Source organism: Haliotis rubra, unplaced genomic scaffold (genome assembly GCF_003918875.1).
Source record: "Haliotis rubra isolate DU_JTF1 unplaced genomic scaffold, ASM391887v1 Scf348, whole genome shotgun sequence".
Taxonomy (NCBI): Eukaryota; Metazoa; Mollusca; class Gastropoda; order Lepetellida; family Haliotidae; genus Haliotis; species Haliotis rubra.
The window spans coordinates 168,839-191,803 of record NW_025767022.1 but is presented as its reverse complement, the minus strand read 5'-3'; the positions used below and the strand labels follow the sequence as shown (position 1 = coordinate 191,803).

General features: G+C 38.8%; 2 protein-coding genes and 1 long non-coding RNA gene across 3 annotated transcripts; 2 read left to right on the top strand and 1 right to left on the bottom strand.

Annotated features, from left to right (window-relative positions):
- The first annotated feature begins 342 nt into the window (after window positions 1-342).
- Window positions 343-6,074, top strand: LOC124284919. The gene is made up of 4 exons (XM_046721050.1): window positions 343-503; window positions 788-895; window positions 1,432-1,533; window positions 5,816-6,074. The coding sequence occupies exons 1-4, from the start codon at window positions 399-401 to the stop codon at window positions 5,936-5,938; spliced, it is 438 nt and encodes a 145-aa protein (XP_046577006.1). The 5' UTR covers window positions 343-398; the 3' UTR covers window positions 5,939-6,074.
- Window positions 6,075-8,924: 2,850 nt separating this feature from the next.
- Window positions 8,925-18,154, bottom strand: LOC124284927. Its single transcript, XR_006900674.1, has 3 exons — window positions 18,141-18,154; window positions 13,909-13,915; window positions 8,925-9,029 (listed from the first exon to the last, which is right to left on the bottom strand). It is a non-coding gene; the product is annotated as an uncharacterized LOC124284927 (long non-coding RNA).
- A 532-nt stretch (window positions 18,155-18,686) lies between these two features.
- LOC124284929 lies at window positions 18,687-22,705 on the top strand. The gene is made up of 4 exons (XM_046721060.1): window positions 18,687-18,816; window positions 21,581-21,724; window positions 22,118-22,219; window positions 22,509-22,705. Exons 1-4 carry the CDS (start codon window positions 18,772-18,774, stop codon window positions 22,629-22,631), a joined length of 414 nt encoding a protein of 137 aa, XP_046577016.1. The 5' UTR covers window positions 18,687-18,771; the 3' UTR covers window positions 22,632-22,705.
- Window positions 22,706-22,965: the final 260 nt, after the last annotated feature.

The window sequence follows — 22,965 nt, the reverse complement described above, 5'->3', positions numbered from 1 at the left end:
TCGGATTGTCGGTTTCGTGACTTGAATGAGTGTACTTCACTCAACCCTTTGAGCATTGATCACAATGTCAATCACTGATTGATTTGGTTCAGATTACTTACAGGCCATCATCATTAAACAGACACGTGGTTGGTGTTCCATGGACAAGAGTACGTCAGGTGTGGGACAACGCATGGTGCCGCTACGATCACACGGCATGCAGCTCCGATAACCTTCATCGTGTTGAACATGTCTGGTTTCTCCACATTAGTGTAATTTCGAAATGCAAACACAAACACTGAATTTAAAAACAATGTGTTATGTAACATCTGTTACTCCGATAAACCGAGATTGCGTATTTTTGGAATGTCGTGATAGAGGCAGCAAGAAGGGAAGGGACTGCAGCCTGTGATAAGTCCATGTATATAAGGTGCTGCCACGTAAGGCGTCACCTAACACTGTTACTTCCCACATTCACCATGCTGAAGCTTGTACTGATTGCGTCCGTTGTGTACCTGGCTCAGGTAAACATTCCTTCTGCGTGACATCAAATACCTTTACATTTGGCTGCTCTTAACAACGTTCCCTCTCATGTGCTAACCCTTTTCCATACATAAAATCTAAAGGTAATTCGTACTTCACAGAGTTTCGGTTCCTTTCTGATGTTTAGTTATTTTATTCCAGGTGTAATTGGTAGAATGGAGGAGGTACAATATAGTTTTTATATTCATTTTAGTTTAGAATGCATATGTTACAGAAGCATCTATATACGAACTTCGCAAATGATTGTCACACATTTTCTTTCCAGTCCCAGGACGTCCACCCATCTCCGCATGATCACCCCTCCCATGCGCCCCACACCCATCCCTCACCTCCCCCTCACGGGTCCTTCGGCTTCGCCTACGACAAATTCAGTGTAAGTATTTTATTTCAATCATTTAGAACGATTTTACTTTTAAACAAATATAATTCTTAAACGTTTTTGAGAAGCAGAAGAATGTGTGCACTTGTACACGCAGTTCAAAGTAAATGTGTATATTGTCTTTCTTCTCAACAAAATCAGAAAATAGGCTGTAGTGTAGCTATCTGGTCCATCACGTGATACTCTGCTTTTGTCTTCTTCCTGGATTATCGAAGTTGGATGTGTTGACGGTTAATCCCATCTATGGGATGGAAATTCAGTAACACATAGTGTATGGTGCTCGCAATTACTGACGCTGTCGCACGTTGGTAATGGGTTTAACTTGACACAAAACGCCATAATCACCTGATGTGGATTTAAGCTGTCATTCAAATATATTCGAACGATGATGAGTATATAATGTGTTCAGATTTCTAGACTGCATTATGAGATAAAGTAATGTGTCATTCTTGGAACGATAACATCATGTTTGGAAACATGTGCCGGACAATTACGTTCGCCATTGTCTCATTGTCCCCACGTGTCACCAGGGGGAGATGGTGATGGTGTCCAGCACACACTGCTACCTGTTGGCACTGTCCGACGCCCAGAAGATGGACGTTCACGACCCCGCTAAGATTGAGGCACTTGAGGTAATGTAGCTGACGTTTCCATGGTGAGTTGTCGGCGCATGCAAATGTTACAAATTAAAACCACAAACCCGGATGTTACCGTGAATAAGTGTTGGCATGTTACTCGCTGTTACTCTCCGTACATACGTGTTGTTGAGGGATGGAAATCACCTACGCTAGTCTCAAATATCATTGGGGCCGGTGGAGTAGTCTAGTGGTAAAAGCGTTCGCTCGTCACGCCGAATACCCGGGTTTGATTCCCCCATGAGTACAATGTGTGAAACCCATATCCATATCCATTGCAATGATGTTGCTGAAATATTGCTAAAAGCGGCGGAAAACTAAACGCACTCACTCACTCTCACTCTGTTGTCTATTGACGTCTATGTTGCGTTTATTGTTCCGTGAATTGATGCTATAAAATCGTCTTCAGAGATTCGAGTTCAAAAGGATAAATTGATAAGAGCTGAGCAAGTTTTAGGTACAATGAATGAATTAATTAATTCTCATGAAAATTCATAAAAATTCCAGACTGCAAAGTGAGTTCCGCGGTTTAATAAAGGTATTATTACGTAATTCATTTAAACAATTGTAGACGCCATATAATGGAAATATTGACAGTTCTTGAGTATTTGCAGACCGCCATCAAATTGCGAAAATGTTGATTAGTATTATCAAGGGTATTTGTTGGCGGCCGTCATATAGCAGGGATATTGCTTCGTTCAGTCAAGAGTATTTGTAGACGGCCGTCATATGGCAGGGATATTGCCAAGTCCAGTCAAGGTTTTCTGTAAACGCCGTCACATAATGGAAATATTGATAGTTCTTGAGTATTTGTAGACGGCCGTCATATAGCAGGAATATTGCTTCGTTCAGTCAACAGTATTTGTAGACGGCCGTTATATGGCAGGAATATTGCAAATTCCAGTCAACAGAATCTGTAGACGGCCGTCATATGGCAAGAATATTGCTTATTCCAGTCAATAGTATTTGTAGGCGGCCGTCATATAGTAGGAATATTGCTTATTCCAGTCAAGAGTATTTGTAGGCGGCCGTCATATAGCAGGAATATTGCTTATTCCAGTCATGAGTATTTGTAGACGCGGCCGTCATATGGCAGCTTCGTTCAGGCATGAGTATTTGTAGACGGCCGTCATATGGCAGGAATATTGCTTCGTTCAGTCAAGAGTATCTGTAGACGGCCGTCATATGGCAAGAATATTGCTTATTCCAGTCAATAGTATTTGTAGGCGGCCGTCATATAGTAGGAATATTGCTTATTCCAGTCAAGAGTATTTGTAGACGGCCGTCATATAGCAGGAATATTGCTTATTCCAGTCAAGAGTATTTGTAGACGGCCGTCATATAGTAGGAATATTGCTTATTCCAGTCAAGAGTATTTGTAGACGGCCGTCATATATCAGGAATATTGCTTATTCCAGTCAAGAGTATTTGTAGGCGGCCGTCATATAGCAGGAATATTGCTTCGTTCAGGCATGAGTATTTGTAGACGGCCGTCATATGGCAGGGATATTGCTTCGTTCAGTCAAGAGTATTTGTAGACGGCCGTCATATGGCAGGAATATTGCTTATTCCAGTCAAGAGTATTTGTAGACGGCCGTCATATAGTAGGAATATTGCTTATTCCAGTCAAGAGTATTAGTAGACGGCCGTCATATGGCAGGAATATTGCTTATTCCAGTCAAGAGTATTTGTAGGCGGCCGTCATATAGCAGGAATATTGCTTCATTCCGTCATGTGTATTTGTAGACGGCCGTCATATATCAGGAATATTGCTTATTCCAGTCAAGAGTATTTGTAGACGGCCGTAATATAGCAGGAATGTTGCCTCGTTTAGTCAAGAGTATTTGTAGACGGCCGTCATATAGCAGGAATATTGCTTATTCCAGTCAAGAGTATTGGTAGACGGCCGTGATATAGCAGGAATATTGCTTCGTTCAGTCAAGAGTATTTGTAGACGGCCGTCATATAGCAGGAATATTGCTTATTCCAGTCAAGAGTATTTGTAGACGGCCGTAATATAGCAGTAATATTGCTCCGTTCCGTCATGAGTATTTGTAGACGGCCGTTATATACCAGTAGCAGGAATATTGCCTCGTGCGGCATTGGATAACAAGTATTCTACCATGACTTCAGTAAACACTGGATTGTGATTGGTTAATTAAAGTCATTCAGAGGTATATAATCACGTTATACAGGTCTCTGTTTTCCGTGCGCAATCATACATGGTTTACGGTAATGCACTATTTGTGTCTGCCCACTAACATGGCGGACACCGAACAACCTACCGATGCATCGATAAATTACGGCGATTTTACTGTCGGAAATTACACATATGTCTTTAAAGATGGATTTAGCGATGACGGGCACGACTCACTACTTGCGTAAATCACAGCAATAGGTGTTTATACATACAAAAGTACTTCGAAAGCATGGAAACAAATATTCAGTCGAACAAGATCAAAACATCGTCTGCTTTCCGACTAAAAAATCAGCAAAAACAAATATGTTTACGTTGATTCTATGTTATGTCAGAATAGATCCAGCAATAGACTGCTACAAAATTTCCGTGTTAAATTTATTATCAGCTTTCGTCAACGATATCGCCACTGATCTTGATCCGGTAACGGAGGATGCATTAACATCGAACGCCGAAGAAATTTTAGATTCTAATGCCTTCCGTCCACATAAATAAACAGTTGGGTTATCAATTCAAACAAAATGATATTTTGAAATTTGTACTGTTTCAAATTTAGCGGTAGTAAAACACAATTAGATCTACAGAATCTGCAAACCGTTCTGTTTAGCCCAACATATTTTTTTTCTAAATGTATAATATCGTTGAAAAAGTTATTTAGCTTAGTCATGATCCCTCTTATCCATTACACTGCTTGATCTAAAGTAGTCTATTAAAGTATAATTAATTACCTTACCGTGTTTATGCCAGAGGTACACCCTCGTGTCCTGATCCATCCTTTCGGAAATATCACCACAAATCTTGCTCTTTGTCAACAGACTCGCGAACATGCCAGCCAATCCGATTCAATTTGAATTCACTACACTTTGAAGCCACTAGGTCACAAAACACTTTCCAAAATGTAGTAAATAATATCCGTAGAATCGAATTTGAGCACAAAGTACACACATGAGTGTGTAAGAGTCACCACAGCTGTCGCACGCAGACGTAGAGGTGCGTGAAATCGTCAAGTTGACAGGGCGCAAAATTCAACAGTATCTAAATTCGGTACAACACGGACTTCTCGTTACAGCAAAAGCGCCCTACTCTTAAATTTTGTACCAGTACCAGTAATTAGATATCAAAGACTATCTCAGTCATACAATCAGGTTAACCTTGCGCAAACTGTCAGTGGCTCTCCTGTCGCATCTTTCCAAATGTAAACAATGACTTCGAGAAAAGGTCAAGGCCATGAGGTTGCTGCCACTATTCTGGTGGGGAAAGGGTCTACGGTGGAATTTTCAAATGTGAACCAAGCTTTTGAAACTTATTTGATATATGTTTTCCAACTTATCAGTTAATGATTGGTGATTGATGCATTGAAAAAACAAAACGTGATTTGTTATTACTGAATCTGGGGTTTGTTAGTCATTGACGGTTTGCCACCAAACACCCCGTTTCGGGCGATACCACTTGAGATTGGAATGCGAGGCCGCTTCACGTATTGACTCGTAACCAAAGAAAGAGCTCCACCTGAAATTGTTCATAAAATTGTCATGGTAGAATGGAGATAAACCTACTGTGCTCTGGAAAACCTCAGCTACGCGTTAAATGAAATTTAACTATTATAATTTCGTTAAATTATAATAGCTCTAAATTGATTGGTCAAATTCCACTCACAAACCTCAATTGCTTTTGACAAATCAAAACAGAACAACTGTGTCAAATACAGGTTTAAACAAATCAAATTTCCTCCTGTGATCCCTATATTGCGTCCAAGCAGTGCAAGAAGTATTCGATAAAATGTCGAACGTTTCATTTCATCAGTTCCACTTGAACAGTTATTTATGTTGTAACCATTAATTAGAAAAGTAATAATCACAAATATAGAACAAATACTTTACTAATCTTAAATATGGCTAGCGATTTCTTACCATTTGGGGAATTATGTGCCTACGGGCGGTGGGGTAGCCTTGTGAGTATAGCGTCCGCCTGCAAATTGGTTCCCGATTTGACGAGGAGGTAACATATCTACAGTTCAAAACACAACAGATGTATTTCCCAATTGATGTATACACACAAAAGCATTGGTCATCTTTTTTTCAGTTTCAACTTGTTGCTCTGGCATCCGACACAACAAAACAGACGGTCCTGACAGGAACCCACAGTCCAAACCATTGGGTCTCCGCACATTGTCATGACAGGACATTGGTGCAGGTTACAGCCTAAAGTACCGCAAAATATGTTCCCTGAATGCTGTTTTCTGTAACTCATCGATAAGAAGGTCGTCGTGAGCTTCGACCGGTTACATAGTGCAATGGTTGCTTTGTTAAATCTCTCGAAATGAATCCCTGCTTCCTGAAAACTTGTTTAACAAGCTATTTTTGTTCTTTACGTCTTAAGGATGACTTTAGACACATCATCCGTGATGACAGTATTATTTCATCAACTGTGCCATTACACTATAAAAGCCTCAGGGTGCTCACCTCACATATCTGTCACATAAAGCGTAGGCGTCAAATTCACGCAAACCAGAATAATCCCAATTTATCCTGCTGTTACGTCCTGTGGGCATTCAAGGAAACTCATTGGCTCGAATCGTTTCTCAAAGAGCACAAAGTTGTGCTTACTTTTCTCGAAGGTAGTGATCGTTTTCGACCTCATTCATGCTTTTAGAGACAGTCGGATGGCCATAGTGAGTAATACTTTCGCTCATCGTGCTGAAGGCCAGGGTTCGATTCCTCACATGTGTTTAATGAAGTCCATATCAGTAAATGCTAAAACCTAGTTCAAACAGTGTTGCGAAACCATACTCACTCACTTCCGGCTTTCTTCCTACGCCGAGAAATATCTAATGTTGCATGTCGTTTTCCAAACTGAAACAAAGGGTAAATCCAGAAATCTGTACGTAAAGGAATTCAGTGCTAAACCGACAAACAACAGAGAAATAAAGCACAATTATCAGTTCCTAAACAAAATGAATTGTAGTCAGAAAAGGACACAAATTAATGGAAAGCAACTACAATGTCATTACACAATAGAGTGCCAGAACAACATTGGCAGAACAACATTTAATAAAAGATGAATTGGATTTGTAACAGCAATAAATTATGTACCAAGCAGCAACACTGAAATTAGTAAAAACAATTTGTTAAAAACCCTTCCATTACTTATCACCAGAACCATCTGACAGCCAGCATTTCATCATCAAACTGTTGAAATAGTAGCAATAGTGAGTGTCATAGTACCAATGATTTTGAGACCCGGATCCTCATCCTGTTTGAAACTGCTCCCAAACTAGAATTGGCTGTTCAACAGCCACACCTGGTCACAGAAAACGAAAGAAAATTACTTGGAGTATATTTGTCAAAGATTTCAGTACTTTCTGATGAAATACGCTCATGAAAATCGACAAGATCAGCCAACTCATTTCCTACACACGATACTACACATTGTAGAGGGAGGGTTTCTACAAACGCCACTTCGGCTAACCGTAATCTGTCTTCAGATGCACAAAATAGGCAGGTGCGTTTCTAAAACCATATACACTCTCTAATAAAACATCAGAGAGATGACTCCTTAGAAAGTCGAACATTTTACTAACGAAGGCGAGTATGCTTCTCTCACCACAACAGACTTTGATACCTGATCTACCAATTATAATTCCCCATTAGCCGAACAACATAAAGGCTGACTTGACATTCACCAATGAATCTGTGAATCCACAAGAATCTTTGGAACCATCCGAAGTAAACACAGACAGGTTTTTGAATGGCATTTAGAATTGTGATACACATAAGGAAAAGAATTGTATGGCTGTCAACTTCTCTTCCTTAAAAATTGACATTTGGTCATTAAACTCAGAGACATAGGAGTGAATGAACCTCCGTGCTGACCTTGCGATTTCCTTTCTGAAAACTCCCACTGCTTACAAGTAAACTAACGAGGAATAATCCTCACCATTGATCCAAATTATCAAAACCACCACGGACCTACCACGCCGATCAAATAAAATTACCTTCACCCTTGCCTTCCAAACTGTAGCTTTAAGAGATTGATGATCAGACCTCCTGTCAAGGCAAGGCACAATATACCTTTGTGTGCTACCTCTAGATACCCTTGCAACAACAGTTTCCAACAGTCTTGAAGCCGTTTTAATCTATCAAACTTTTCACAATCACGTTGAAGGAAGGGCAGAAGGGCTTTTGTCACCTTGGAAATGTCCTGTTGAGGTATTGTGCGAGGGATCAATCTGTCAATCAATTTGCTTCACCATCATAAAAATGGAAACGAATTATAACACACTATCATCTCCTGAAACATTTATCAGAATCGTTGATAGAATCATTGTTAAACATATTTGATGAAAGTTTGGACTTATGGTTAATTCCATTCATCATGGCCTGGCGCTAAATTTGTATCCTCACCAAAATCAGGACGTGAACACACCGATCCCTCAAATTATCGACACATTTCACTGACTGGGCAAAATCACTCATCGTGTGATCAACAAAAGACTGTTATGGAACTTAGAATCTAACATTTATTTACAAGATTTCGGAAATATCGAAGAATCGTTAACATGCAATCATTAATAACCAACATGCAGTATATATCGTATCGATCTTAAAAACAAAACAGTCACAACATTTTAAAAGATTTATATAATTTTGAATTGAATGGACGTTTACCTGAATATCTCTCTATTCTTTCAATCTGGGACACGTTTTCAAGATCGATTGGGCTCAACCCTGTCTGATCATTACAATCAGGATTATTTTGTCCCAAAAGGCAGTATTTTGCCTGTTACATTATTTACCACACAGATTAAGGTTTCCTAAAGTTTTAAATAATTCAATTGATAAAACGCTTTTGGTAGTTGATTATAGTATTTCTTGTCGTGGCACCATATGAACACTGTCTGCAGCTATTTCTAGAAACACCCAACTCGAAAATACAGACGTCATAAAGACCAAAAATAGTTTAGACGACACTCCTATCAAAGCTGCAAATGTAGCGAAATTCTGCTATCGTCTCTGTGGCTATTGTTAAGGTTCAAGTGGATCTTCCGTTAACAAATTAGACACAGATGATATGTAAGCACGCTTAAGAATATATACAATTTCGACAGAATGTATCGGTCGTTAAAGAACGTATTAATGACATTTCAACGGCCTTGTGTGTTTTTCCATACTGTTAAGATAGTTTGTAAAACATTCAGTTGTATATATCTCGAACAAAAACTAAGATTTTACAACTTTTAAGAAATAGGGTCACCAATAGCTTGACCCTTCATTTATGACGCTGAGTATATAAATGTCTTCACGTAAAAAATTCATTACATTTTCTATTCCCTTTCTTGTCTTCAAACCGTTAAGATAGATCCTGCCAACATCCACTTTTATGTAAAATCATAGAAATAATAATCCTCTGTTGGTTACCCAGCCATGAATTATGGTAGCACAATGGCTGATGCTGATGCAGCACAAAACAAATCTATGACACTGCTTCTAATCCCATTAAGTAATAATGAGCCTGTAGATAGGTGGTATATCAAGGATATAATAGTAAAGGGGTGGGTATTAATATTCAAAATGTGTTCATATCTACCTCAATTTTAGGAGAAGACAATTTGCATATTTTCAACCTCCTCATTTATTTCGAAAACCGCCAGTCAATATGGAAAAGGTGTGAACCCATGGTTCGTTATGGTGACTTTATCGGTGTGGCTGACGATATCTGGCCCAATGTCTATGTCGTATCGTTGCCAAATAGTCACAAATGTTTACCTTTCTGTGAAGAGTTTTTACGTATTGCAATATATAATATATTGCCAGTTGTTATTCTGTCCTTCGATAACAGTTTTTATCAGTATCGAACGACGGTATAATTGTTAGTGATAATATGACTGATATACTGCGAGTTCACTCACTCGCTCATTCCACAAGAACCTGACCGTTAAACACCATATGGATGGTTTCTGAGTGGCCTTTGAAAAAACGTGGTAGAAAATATCTTTCTAATCGAGCGCATATATTTAGAATGTCGTGTCGGAATAAAAATCCTTGGAATTAAAAATATTAAGGGAACGAATCCTGATAAGAACAAGTAGAAAAGGGGCCTGTCAAGCGACATTTCTTCACTAGACGCTAGACGCTACTCCTGCTCACTACCACCACCATGCTGAAGCTTGTAATGATTGCCTGTGGTGTGTACCTGGCCCAGGCAAACATGTCATTTATCATAGAATTCATTATTTTACTGCTGGCTGTTGTGCACAATTCGATGTGATTTACAACCTGCTGTTACGGCAAGGGAAGGCTGCTGTTACGGCAAGGGAAGGCTGCTGTTACGGCAAGTGAAGGCTGCTGTTACAGCAATTGAAGGCTGCTGTTACGGCAAGGGAACGCTGTTGTTATGGCAATAGAGGGCTGCTGTTACAGCAAGGGGAGGCTGCGATTCTCATTCTCATCGGTGATTTATCGGGAAGTGAGTGAGTGAGTTAATATTTAACGTCACATCGGCAATATTTCAGCCATATTGTGACGAAAAAATTAATGATTATATCATATATCAATAAAATTAAAAATTAAAACCTGTTGACGGAGAACAGTAAAACTACTAGTGTATCACAGATATCCCTTTAAAACTAGTAATTTAATCTAAAACATGTTAATTAGAAATGACAAGACAATGTAAAAACAGGCTATAAATTGCCAACAACTGAAGGTAGATCACCATACTAGGGACCTTGTGGACTTACAGTACATTTGCTTCCTGCATGGACCCTAGCTGAATTTACACCATCCCTTCAGCCGTTAGCAGTTTAGACACATTTAGCCATACATTAAAAACACACATACCCTACGATTAAAAAGGTTGGATAGATTTAAATTGACGTTGAGGGGGACAATAATTTTACAATACTTCAACCCCCTTTGAGGGTACAGCCACTAACAACCGGTACAGCCACAGTTACTAATCTAAACTACCAATAATAAAATATTTATCTATTTACAAATCATTTAACAAATCTAATTCTTTTAAAAATGCAATAATTAAATGAGAACTTATATTATTAAAATGATCCTTCATAGTACAGAATATACAGAATACAGAAGTTTATTGTATTTCGGGGCCAGGAGGCCTCGAGTACAGTGTAAGATTTAATTGAAGATATAAATAATTTTAACAGCGCTATAATACATAATACACAATGCCATTGAGAATCTGGTCAAATGCAACGCCTTCTGTCTGGGACCACGCCCTCCCAGCAAAGCACAGACTCCCGCACCCCTGCCGGGCCGAGTCCCATCCAGGACCCGAACCCACACCCCCACAGCCTGGCATCCACTCGCCAGCAAAGAGAGCGCAGACGGGCTAGGCGGGACGACCCGTGCGCCGGCGGCGGTGTGGGGCCCGACAGACGGGACCCAACCCAACATAAGGGTCCGCACCCCCACCAAGAGTGAGTGAGTGAGTTATTATTTAACGTCATATCGGCAATATTTCATCCATATTGTGACGAGAACATATCCCACCAAGAGAGCGCAATCCCAAACACAACATATGTTACTCTATAATCTTGCTTTGAATACTTAATACAAGTAGGTGGCTAAGCGGAGCAATAGATTACTATCTGTTGTTGATAACAAGGTAATAACATGTGCAGTACATGGATGACTACAATAATATCTAGGTAGAAAATGATCATTAATGTGTGCGTAATTTGGACATATCAACAGAACATGATATTCATCTTCTTCACCTTCTCCGCAGTACGGGCATAATAAATCAGCAGGGTTACAACTGTGAATATGTTTGTATTTAGTAACTTCAAAAGTATTTGAACAGCATCTTAGTCAAGGCCCTTCCTAATTGTACAGATTTTATACAAGTTTAATATCTTTCAGTATTAAGCTGAGATTTAAATGTACAATATGTTGAAAGTAGAATTACTAACATCTTGATGCCAATTTTGCCTATGCATGTCTAAGACAAGCTGTTTTAATTCTAACATAAATGACTTACTATTTCCAACTTCTTGACAAATCCATACAAACCCGAAGCCATGAGAAAATAAAATAGGTGTAACTGCTGGTGCCCAGTTTATGTAGCCTATATCATCTTGTTGCATCATGAGTAAATAACAATGTTTAACATATCTATTACAATTCATACCGAGTATCCTTAACCAAATGCTTATAACTCTTAGCTGTTGATGAATAAACAAGGGATGGTGTCCACATTCGCCAAAAGTTGCCAAGTTGCTTGTGCGGTAGCCAACTCTTATAATAAATGTACAAAATTTTGTGTGGATAATTTCGAAAACTTTTCTTTCCTTTGTACCCCAAATTTCCGAACCGTACATTAAAATTGGCTGAATTTTTCTGTTAAAAAATATCAAAACAGGTATTAACATCCATATTTTCATATCTATAAATCATTCTTTTTACAGGAACTAAAGCTTTTTCTGCCTGTTTGGCCAAATTTTTACAAGCAACTGTAAACATGTTTTTACATGAAAATATAATGCCCAAGTATTTATAATAAGAAGGAACCTCTATAGATTTACCTGCATATGCCCACTTTTCAATGTTTGATAATTTTCCTCCCTTTTTAAACACCATTATTTTGGTTTTGTCTAACTTTACTGTTAAACCCCACTTTTCACAATATTCTTCTAAAATATTTATTTTTCTCTGGAGGTTGATTACTGTATCGCCAATCATAATGACATCATTAGCAAATAAAAGCAGACAAATTTCTTCAATATCACTATCTACAAGCATACCTGGTGGGTCCGCTTGGACAATAGTTGCAGCCAACTCTTCAATATGCATTAAATACAAAATTGGTGACAACATACACCCTTGTCTAACACCTCGAGAAGATGAAAACATTTCTGTAAACTGGCATGGTGTACATGTTTTCACATTACAATAAATACTCTCTAACAATTTATATAATTTATCATGAATTCCTTTTCTAAGCAACTGAAAGAGAAGCTTGCTTCTATCGACATAATCAAAAGCCTTTTTGAAGTCTATGAAAATACAATACAGTTTCCATTGTTTTTGTCTAAGATACTTATAAGCTAATGTATTTAAAATTAACATGTTGTCAACAGTGGAATAACCATCTGTGAAGCCAGCTTGTGCTTCCGACACTGCAGAGTGTAGTTCTAACCAAAATTTAATCTTGTATTAATAATTGAGGTAAACGCTTTGCCTAACATATCAAGCAGGGTAATCCTTCATAGTTCTTGATTTGAAATATTTATCCCTTGTGATGGAATATTCAACACAGTCAAGCAGAACATGCTTGACCGTGATTCTTTCATCACAAGGGATGCAAAACGGAGGATCGTCACCTTTCAATAAGTATTCGTGAGTATATCTTGTGTGGCCAATAGACATCGTCGTATGATGACCTCTTCCAATCTGGACTGACAACCCAAGGTGTAACCAATATACGGTTTTGTTGCATGTAATTTATTAACACCTACTTGAGTGTCCAACTTCTTATGCATCAGATCACGAATATAAGATCTAATGGTAGCTTTGTAATCAGAGTATGGAATAAGAAGTGGTGTCACAGATTTGTTGAGTGCTGCCTTGGCAGCAAGGTCAGCCATTGTGTTCCCAGAAATGGCAACGTGGCTGGGTAACCAATAAAACACGATGTCGCATTGGTCAGTAGCATGATCATTATATAATAAATTTCTATTAAAAGTGGATGTTTACAAAAAAGATTTTCAATAGCCTGAAGGCACGAAAGAGAGTAGAAAAGATGATATATTGTTTATATTTAGGGTCTTTATTAGTATACTTTGAAGCTGTTAATATGGCATTTGCTTCTGCTGTGAAAACGTATCTATTATCAGGCAATCGAGAAGATATTGTTCTGGATCCAATGACAACTGCGCAACCATCCTTGGGTCCATCTGTAAATAAGGATTTATGTGTATTATATTTATTTCTTAATTGACTAAATTCTTGTTTATACTGTACTTCATTAGTTTCTGACTTTTTAAATGTGGTTAATGTTAGGTCAACTTAGATTTCTTGGTGTATAAATCCTCATAGAGGGGATTGAAGACACAGTTATATGCAGGGTTAGATTTGTTACAGTTTGGTAATATACTGTAAATATAGTTTTATACGGCGTTGTGTAAGAGATGGCTCATCTGCCTCGACGCAGAGACTGTCAACAGTTCTAAAAGACCCAAGACAAAGTCTTAGGCCTTGGTGGTGGACAGAATCAAGTAGTTTTAGGCTGCTTTTGCAGGGTCCACCATATACGATGGAGTCATAATGAAGCTTCGAGCAGACCAGTGATCTATATATAGATGAAGGAGGGTAGAGTGATCCCCTCCCCACTTTGAATTTGAAACGACGTTCAATAAATCGAGTGCCTTCAGGCATTTATTTTTTAGGGATTTGATACCAGGAAGAAACGTTAAATGGGAGTCGAAAATTAGACCCAAGAACTAGGCCTCCTTGACAACTTTGATGGGAGTGCCATTTAAAAAAAGAATTCCGGGTCCTTATGCGGCTTATATTTTCTACAGAAGTGTATACAATTAGTTTTTGACTTAGAAAATTTAAAGCCGTTTTCAAGACACCATTTATTTATTTTGTTAACCATAACTGCAGTTGCCGTTCAATAGTATGCATATTTTTACCACGACAGAAAACATTAAAGTCATCCACGAATAACGATCCATCAATTGAATCGTTTAAAACTTTTGATAAACTATTTATCTTTATACTGAATAGTGTGACAGACAAAATACTTCCTTGTGGGACACCCTGATCCTGATTGTAATGATCACACATGGTACAACCCACGCGGACTTGAAATTTGTCTGTCAGTTAAACATTGAGGCAAACAGCCTCGCAATCCGAAGCCATGTCACTCTCGTAAAATTTCCGCTAGTGTCATAAGACTTTTCAAGATAAAAAAAGTTAGACACAGCGTGTTGTTTATTAATTAAAGCGTTTTTAACAAATGACTCCAAACGCACTAAGTGATCGACAGTACTTCTGTTTTGACGGAAACCACATTGTATATCTGTTAATCTGTTTCCAAGTACCAAACAAGTCGATTATTTATCATGCGCTCCATAGTTTTGCAAACACAGCTAGTTAGTGAAACTGGCCTATAATTAGAAGGATCAGTATGATCACGTCCAGGTTTAGGTATGGGAACAATTATAGCATCACGCCACGACGAAGCGAATGTTCCAGATGTCCAAATGTCATCAAAAATAGTTTAAAGGGTTACCAAACATGATTCTGGTAAGTGCTTTAGAAGCTGTATATTATCAGCTCCTGTTGCAGTATCATGAGCTTGTCTAAGAGCAGTATGTAGCTCATAAAGAGAAATTATTTCATTATAATCTTCTCCATTATCTGATTTAAAATTCCTCTTGTTGGTATTTCTGGAATTGGGGTACATAATTAGCCGAAGAAGAATGGGTAGCCAGAGTTTCACCAATCTTATTGGCAATATCCGTGTTATCAGTTAATAGTTTATCCCCACTTTTCAGATGGTTGATGTTCGATTTAGATCCCTTACCTTTAATTTTCTGAATCATGTTCCATACCTTACATGTAGAGAACTTTGGAATGCATTCATCGGCTATCTTCTTCAGCTCATCGGAGAATAATAATTGTACAGGGTCAGAGACGTCAATAAACAGATCAGGTTTTAAATTATTGGAAGCAAGCATTTCAAACAAAGATCACTTGGCCTGATTAAAGTTCCATTTTGTTGAGGGAGGAACATCTAATGAGTTGTGGGATTTGGAATGGTAGGGAAGTGATCGCTTCCACAGAGGTCCTCTTGAACGGACCATTCAAATTCGTTTAGTAGCTGTGAATCTGTAATGGATAAATCAAGAGTAGAGTAAGTACCTGTACCATGATGTAAATATGTTGTAGAGCCATCATTAAATATACATAAGTTATTATTAGAAATGAAATCTTCCAAGAGCTTCCCCTTAGTATTTGTCTGAGAACTACCCCAAAGTGGATTGTGTCCATTTAAATCGCCCAGATAATACAGGGCTTGGGGAGTTGGTCATAGAGATCTTGAAGTTCAGACTGTTGGAGAGACGAGGACGGTGGAAGATACAAAGAACATAATGTAATAACAACGTGCAAAGTTACACGGACAGCAACAGATTGAAGGGGAGAAGTAAGAGGGACAGGGCTATGGATGAAGGGGAGTAGTAAGAGGGACAGGGCTATGGATGACACCACGTTCCATCAGGATTGAAGAACCTCCAGTAGCTTTAGCTCCAGGAGGCGAAAAGACATTATAAGAAGTATCCCCTCTTACACCAAATTTGTCAGTGTCTTTATAGTATGTTTATTGAACAGAAAAGCAGTTTTTTTCTGTGCTTTTGGTACACGATCGGAACGTTGATTTTGCTTTGAATAATTGATATTTGCATTGGGTTTCTTTTCATTTGAAGGATAATTAGTTGTTTGTGAAGCAGACGTCCGTTGAGATGGTTTGGCTTGGGCTTTATTGTCCGTTTGGCTCAAAAGCGAACCGATGAATTGCAATCTAACTCGGAAACTAATAATCATTAAATACTCAATGAAACGCTGATCATAATCAAAACATCTGACCAACTCTGCGAGGTTTTTTTGCAGAAGTTTTGTCCTAATAATAAAAAAGTTGTTTAACAACTATCATTAAAATATTTACACAGTTCACTATTTGTTACGAGGGATTATTTTCATTTGTATAATGTATAATGGAACAGGTGCTCCAAACAAAGTTATATACACGCGCATTTATATGTTTAAAATGTATGGTTTATGTATGAATGTGTGTGTAATTCACTGTGCTACAAAAGCTGATACCATGCTTCACTTCATCCTAAACGCTGACTCACCGTAATGTAGATGTAACTCTCTTATAATAGGCGTCAAACGCAGTTCGTAAACTACTATACGTTATTTATAAAGCATCTTTGGTTTCCAGGAAGAGACAACCCAGGCACCTAAACCATCTAACCACCCTGGACACACCCACAAGATCCACACCCACCACACCCATCCGGCCCACACCCATCCTGTCCACACACCGGCCCCACATGGTTCCTTTGCATTCGCCTATGACAAGAGTATAGTATGTAGTTTACATATTTTGCATATGCATGTAGTATACCTGTTTGCTGTACTCCGTTATACACACTTTAAGTAACATAAATGTTTATGTAGAAACAGGGCACAAGTCCACTTAATAATACTATGTCGTATATAGTATAAATACGACAAAACAAACAGTCACAAGTATTTTTTACTTATGGATATATGTGTCGCTCAGGAGCATAACATTCGTGAAGTGATACGCTCGGTTAAAGTGTATGTCGACATTATCGTTGTCCATTGACTTATTGTCCGCAGGGTGAGATGGTGATGATATCCAAGACTCACTGCTACCTGTAGGCGCTGTCCGACGCCCAGAAGCTGGACGTTCGCGACCCTGCTAAGATTGAGACACTTGAGGTAATGATCGGTGCTTGAGATTTTCATAAACATTGCCCAGCTAATACGGGGATTTCCACATTACATTAGGGGCATTGGCTCTCCGTAATATGGGTTGCAGATTGCTACAATCGAGCACTTTAGGGTCTGAGGTGTTGCCAGATTGTCAGATATGTCGTCGAACAACTTCGTTGCGTTTTTTTCATCTTTGCGTTGATGCTATTAAATTGTCTTCATAGTTTCGAGTCCGGCCCCGATGCAATGAAATTTAATGAATACCTATGGGAGTATATTTTATCATTTCCTGTCGCAAAACTATGGGGTTTTTTAAAACGCAGACTGAACCTTGTAAACATATGTGTAACTAATCATGAAATCGTGTAAAATGTGTTTACCCATTTGCCGCTCGTCCGAAGAGGGCATGAGAATTTAGAGCGCATTTGTCATGGTAGAATGGAGATAGATCTACTGTGTTTAATTTTGTTACATTATACGAAATCTCGCGATGCAGCGGTTTGTTCCAAATTTAACCGACAAATATCTTATCTGCAGTTATTGTTAGAATGCAATAGGTTTATCCCCAAAGTGGTGTATAGACACATAACGTTTTGCTCTGTACAATTTATTTCAGCTTCAACTTTCTGCGCTTGCATCCAACACCGCAAAGCAGACGGTTCTGACAGGAACACAGAGCCCAGACCATTGGGTCACACGACATTGTCATGGTAGGACGCTGGTGCAGGTTGCAGCCTAAAGTACCAGCTTATGTTACCTGTATTGTTCTTTTTCTGATCAATAAATGAAGATCGTTGTGGTTCGTTAAAAATCTTGAACTGTCATGTTCAACATTCATCTTGTGACGTTTGATAACCGGTATGGTATCGGGAACTATTGTTAACGTTTACTCAGTTTGGTTACAATACCAAAGCCTTAGTCTCAATCATGCATACAGTACAGATCAAAACATACACAATTCATTCCACAGCTTAAGATGGCTCCCTTTAGCAGGCAAACAATCTTTGATCATGGGTTCGAATCCAAGATTATTCATGGTTCTGTTGTAGATGTGTTAGCACTATCACTTGTCAGTTCGTGTCAGTGTGACATGATGATATTATATCACATTATTGCGTGCAGTTGAACGTGTCAAGACCGCACCTAAGTTATAGTCCCAAATAAACTACGACGATTTAAAATGAGCTACGATGCGTATGTGCATTATTCTGAGTTCTGGGTTCAGATTCCCAGCCTGAAATTGCGTGACGGGCATATGGTAGTGATAATTTATCCGGATTTACTTTTCATACATCTCAGAAAGTCGGATATCATTTGAAAAAGACGACAACATGTCTAATACGATATAAGAAAACACTGTACACATTATTGGAAATACAACAGTAACCGAATTTAGTTGTGTCATATTTTATCATTAAATAGCAGCTCCGTTAACTCGACTCGAGTTTAGATAATGACCAGCTTGACATACGACCATCTGTCGTTCTATGGACGGAACATATATGGCCACTCCTGCTTGCGATACTAACAGAACACATCATGTTGTCTACCTTGGTTCTGCTTTCGTTAACGGCCTTTGTTGAGGTAAGATACATTAACAAGGAAAAAACGTATGTGTCCAATCACTGGATGTAAGCCTGAGCGATCTCCGGTCATATACTTTCAGTGCAAACAGCTTAGGTACTCAGGTTTAAATGAATGGTCAAAGACTGTACCTACCCCAAAGAACCAGAGTGCGAGGACCAGAGTGCGCAGCCTAATTATTCTTGGCGTTGACAGCCAAGACATTCTGACTTTAAAAGTTGACATATTGTATCCCTTTGGTCGAAAGTTAAATATGTAGCAAGACAACAATGCGACAATATGGCACATTTGATGATATATTACTATTGCTGTCCCTCCTATGTGTACATAGCTGGGGCCTCGCGTGTGGTGTATAACCTCAAATCATTCATCGCTGCAGTAAAAGAGACTCGGAAACTCTACATATATTTTCCAACGATTAGAGAAAAGTCCTGGCAATACTCAATGAAACAGAATAGGGTTAATATAATGGCCATCTTCTCCTCTGTATAACGACATAAAACTGAAAGTAAACAGACACTTGTTATTTTTCGGTTTTTTTTCTGAAATCAGTTTAAAAATATGAAAGAAATCCAAGAGGGTTTAATTCAATGCTTTGATACCTTTTGATCTGAGCACATTCCTGTGCAATATAGCCCCGATGTGAATTCAGGGACCTACACATTGGCGTCACATTAAATCGGTAATATCGTGCAAATGTAATATCCCACGCTGGCTTTTGGTACAAAACCACTCTGCTATATAACCATATTTTACACTTGTTGTTATGATCTAAAATACTAGGTTAATGTTACTTTATTGATTTTTCTTAAGGTTTTGAATGTAATAATCACGCTGTTCGGTTATGAAGTTTCCAACAAATGAGAAGTATACGTGAACATTTCAGGCTAATGGTTACTGTGCACTCTAAACGCTCAGCAAGTATCTGGACAGATACTATGGCGCCAGACAAGTACATTGCTTGGTCTCACCACGGCTGTATATAGCCCTCTAATCTTCATGATATCCTTAAATCAGGTTACAACTAGAATAGAAACAAACTGGTTGAATGCGGGCTATTCATGTCACAGCCAATCCTTCTGTGGATGGCGATGACTTTACAAACCAACCCCAAAAGGAAAGTTATCTAACCCTGGGACATAATGTCTTAATGCTACAGTCATTCAAACAAAACAAACTTTCTTCACCCGTACACGTTCATGGACCAAAACACAAAGCCAAACACAGCAACACGATTATCATGTAACCATTTCAGTGAATCCTTGGTCATATTATCCCATAATTTATGCAATATTTTGTTAAGGGTCAGAAAACAAGGAAACACTTTATGCTAATTTGTTTAACAAGATCATATACAGATTCTTGAGAGGCATTTAGTAGTTGATGAATATATAAGACGAGTATATGGATGACAACTTCTTCTTTATTGTATAACACGACGTTTCTGGGCTACTTCTTGCCCCATCTTCAGGTGATATAAAGACAGGAGTACAAAACATACTTTTTATACCAGATTTTCCAGGAAGCCAGAGATGTACAATATGTATGATTGTATATAGATGTACATCTCTGGCTTCCTGTACATCTAATTATCACTTCATTAGCTGTATTCACATCTCCTTATCCTCATTGTTTGTGTCAACTGGCTTTACTTTATCCCTATTATCATTGTTTTTATAACTGCTTTTCATCGGTCCTCTCATTCATTGTATATACATGTACTTCTCTGGCTTCCTGTAATTCTGGTATATATAGTATGTTTTGTACTCCTGTCTTTATATCACCTGAAGAAGGGGCAAGAAGTAGCCCAGAAACGTCGTGTTATACAATAAGGAGAAGTTGTCATCCATATACTCGTCTTATATAAGATCATATACAGTTCTGTAGGAGGCATTAAATTCCCGGCAATTATACACATGCAGGTATGGTGTATAGGTATGGTGAGTGCGGCAGAACCCCACTTCAGTATCATTATATGTCCGGACAGTTTGTTACTGGTGCAGGGTCATATGGAGAGTCCCACATCACTGCCATATGCATAATTTATGCTGTCATGTGCATATTCCACTGACTGACTGCGGTACAACACCCAGCACCAAAGCCTTTCTTGTTCAGTATAGACTTGATGTAGAGTAACTGCGTCAAGACGCTGGTCACACAAAACACTTCATATCGGTTTGATAACAAAGATTATACGACTGGCTCTTCCAAGTGCGGCACATCTCCTCCTCAAAACGTCTCCTTGTCCTTGTTGAGATACCTTGAAAATAACTTCCTGAACTTGCATCGTATCATGATTCTTATGTTACAGCTTTAGATTAGCAACTGAATATAGTAGACGTCTAACTTGAGGACCGGTTGTGCCCCCTCTGTCACCATAAGACTGTAAATCCGATAGAACGTATCTCTTGTGGAAACAGTATCTGTTTTAAATTCAACGAGGACAGGAATGAGTATTTGAGTAACGAACCTTTTACACAGCCACAGTTTTGGTGTGTGTATATGGCCACTCGTTGCACAACAACAATGAACGGTATAGGATATATATATATATATATATATACACTCGTTGCACAACAACACCGGCATGTGTAGGATATGCATGTCCACTCGTTGTACAACAACACTGAACTGTGTAGGTCTGGTTATAAAAGTATACTCAGCAGTACATTATATATTAGCGAAACACCCATTATTATTGTTTAGATGTTGCTTAGACATTAGACATTCACCCCATGAGTAATGTGAAACGGTTTACTGTCAGGTACAATCATCGACCACAGCGTCAACAACATCCACAACTACTGCTGCCACCACCACCTCCTTACCGGTATCCGTCGTATCAACACATCATGTAAAAGACACCAACGAACACAACAGATTTAACTTCTATTACGATCACACATCAGTAAGTATTCAATAGTCTCACTTTCATCCCTCACAGTTACTAATAAGTTTGTTTGCTTGTTTGTTTAACGTTGTACTCAGCAGCATCCCAACTATATGACAGACCTCTGTAAATAATCGAGTTTGGACCAGACAATCCAGTGATCAACAGCATGAGCATCGATCTACGCAATGGGATATGATGACGTGTGTCAACCACGTCAGCGAGCCTAACAACCCGATCGCACTAGTCGCCTTCTAACTACGACAAGCGTGGTTTGCTGAAGACTAATTCTAACCCAGGGTTTGATAATCAACAACTATATCACGTATTCACAAGTACACTCGGAATATCAGGTTCAGCACCTGAGGCATTCCATGATACGATTAAAGAATCAAGTGTCTTGTTGGGCAGGGTAACATGCTGATGATTGGCCACTCTACGTGCTACGTTCAGGCTCTTACAGACTCTGAGAGGATAGCAGTCCACGACCCTGCTAAAATAGAGGCTTTGGAAGTAAGTTCATAAAATGAGCATGCTACCATGATATTGCTGGAATATTGCATAAAGCAGCGTGAAATTGTATTCACTAAGGGTTGATTACCGATATAATATATCATGGATTTTACGTCTATGATTGGTCATGATAAGAACATGGCATAGTTAACTTATGCATCTACTTTCCTTTGCAAAATATGTGGAAGTAGCACAGGAGCGAGTAAGGCTAATGTTAATAGCCCAAACACGATCTCATGCTGCAGTTGTTGGTCAGTGCAAGACTACACATGTCCTGTCTGTTGTACAGTTACAGCTGATCGTTCGGGTAGCGAATCCGTCATCACAAACTCCAGTCGACAAGACGACCGCCCCATCGTTTGTCACTCATCACTGTCGTCATCGTGATGTCTTCAGGCTGACTCGGGCATAGAGACATTGGTGTTACGCACTGGTACAATGCAAATATATTTATTGTGTACTGTATATTAAATGCGGTAATGAAAATCAATTCGTTTCTTATCAACTTACGCATGGAATTAGGACTGCACGCGCCCAACGCTATGTATCTGTGCAATTGTTCAGCTGAACTACGACATTCTGAAACAAACTGAAGGGTCATGTAATGATGACGTGGTTGCACAAAGGTCTGAAATCAGACCACAAGCTATGGTACAGCTATGGGAAGTGAATATGAATGAATCTTGCAACGATTTGATTCGATGAATTCACACAACTGAACATCGCAAACACCAAAGCAAGTATAA

Excerpts from the sequence above, each read along its gene's own strand:
- LOC124284919 (XM_046721050.1), top strand. The coding sequence starts at position 399 with ATGTATATAAGGTGCTGCCACGTAAGGCGTCACCTAACACTGTTACTT. Across the intron at positions 504-787 it reads CCGTTGTGTACCTGGCTCAG|TCCCAGGACGTCCACCCATC; the intron begins GTAAACATTCCT and ends TTTTCTTTCCAG. Across the intron at positions 1,534-5,815 it reads CTAAGATTGAGGCACTTGAG|TTTCAACTTGTTGCTCTGGC; the intron begins GTAATGTAGCTG and ends TCTTTTTTTCAG.
- LOC124284929 (XM_046721060.1), top strand. The coding sequence starts at position 18,772 with ATGTTGTCTACCTTGGTTCTGCTTTCGTTAACGGCCTTTGTTGAG. Across the intron at positions 18,817-21,580 it reads CGTTAACGGCCTTTGTTGAG|GTACAATCATCGACCACAGC; the intron begins GTAAGATACATT and ends GTTTACTGTCAG. Across the intron at positions 21,725-22,117 it reads TCTATTACGATCACACATCA|GGTAACATGCTGATGATTGG; the intron begins GTAAGTATTCAA and ends CTTGTTGGGCAG.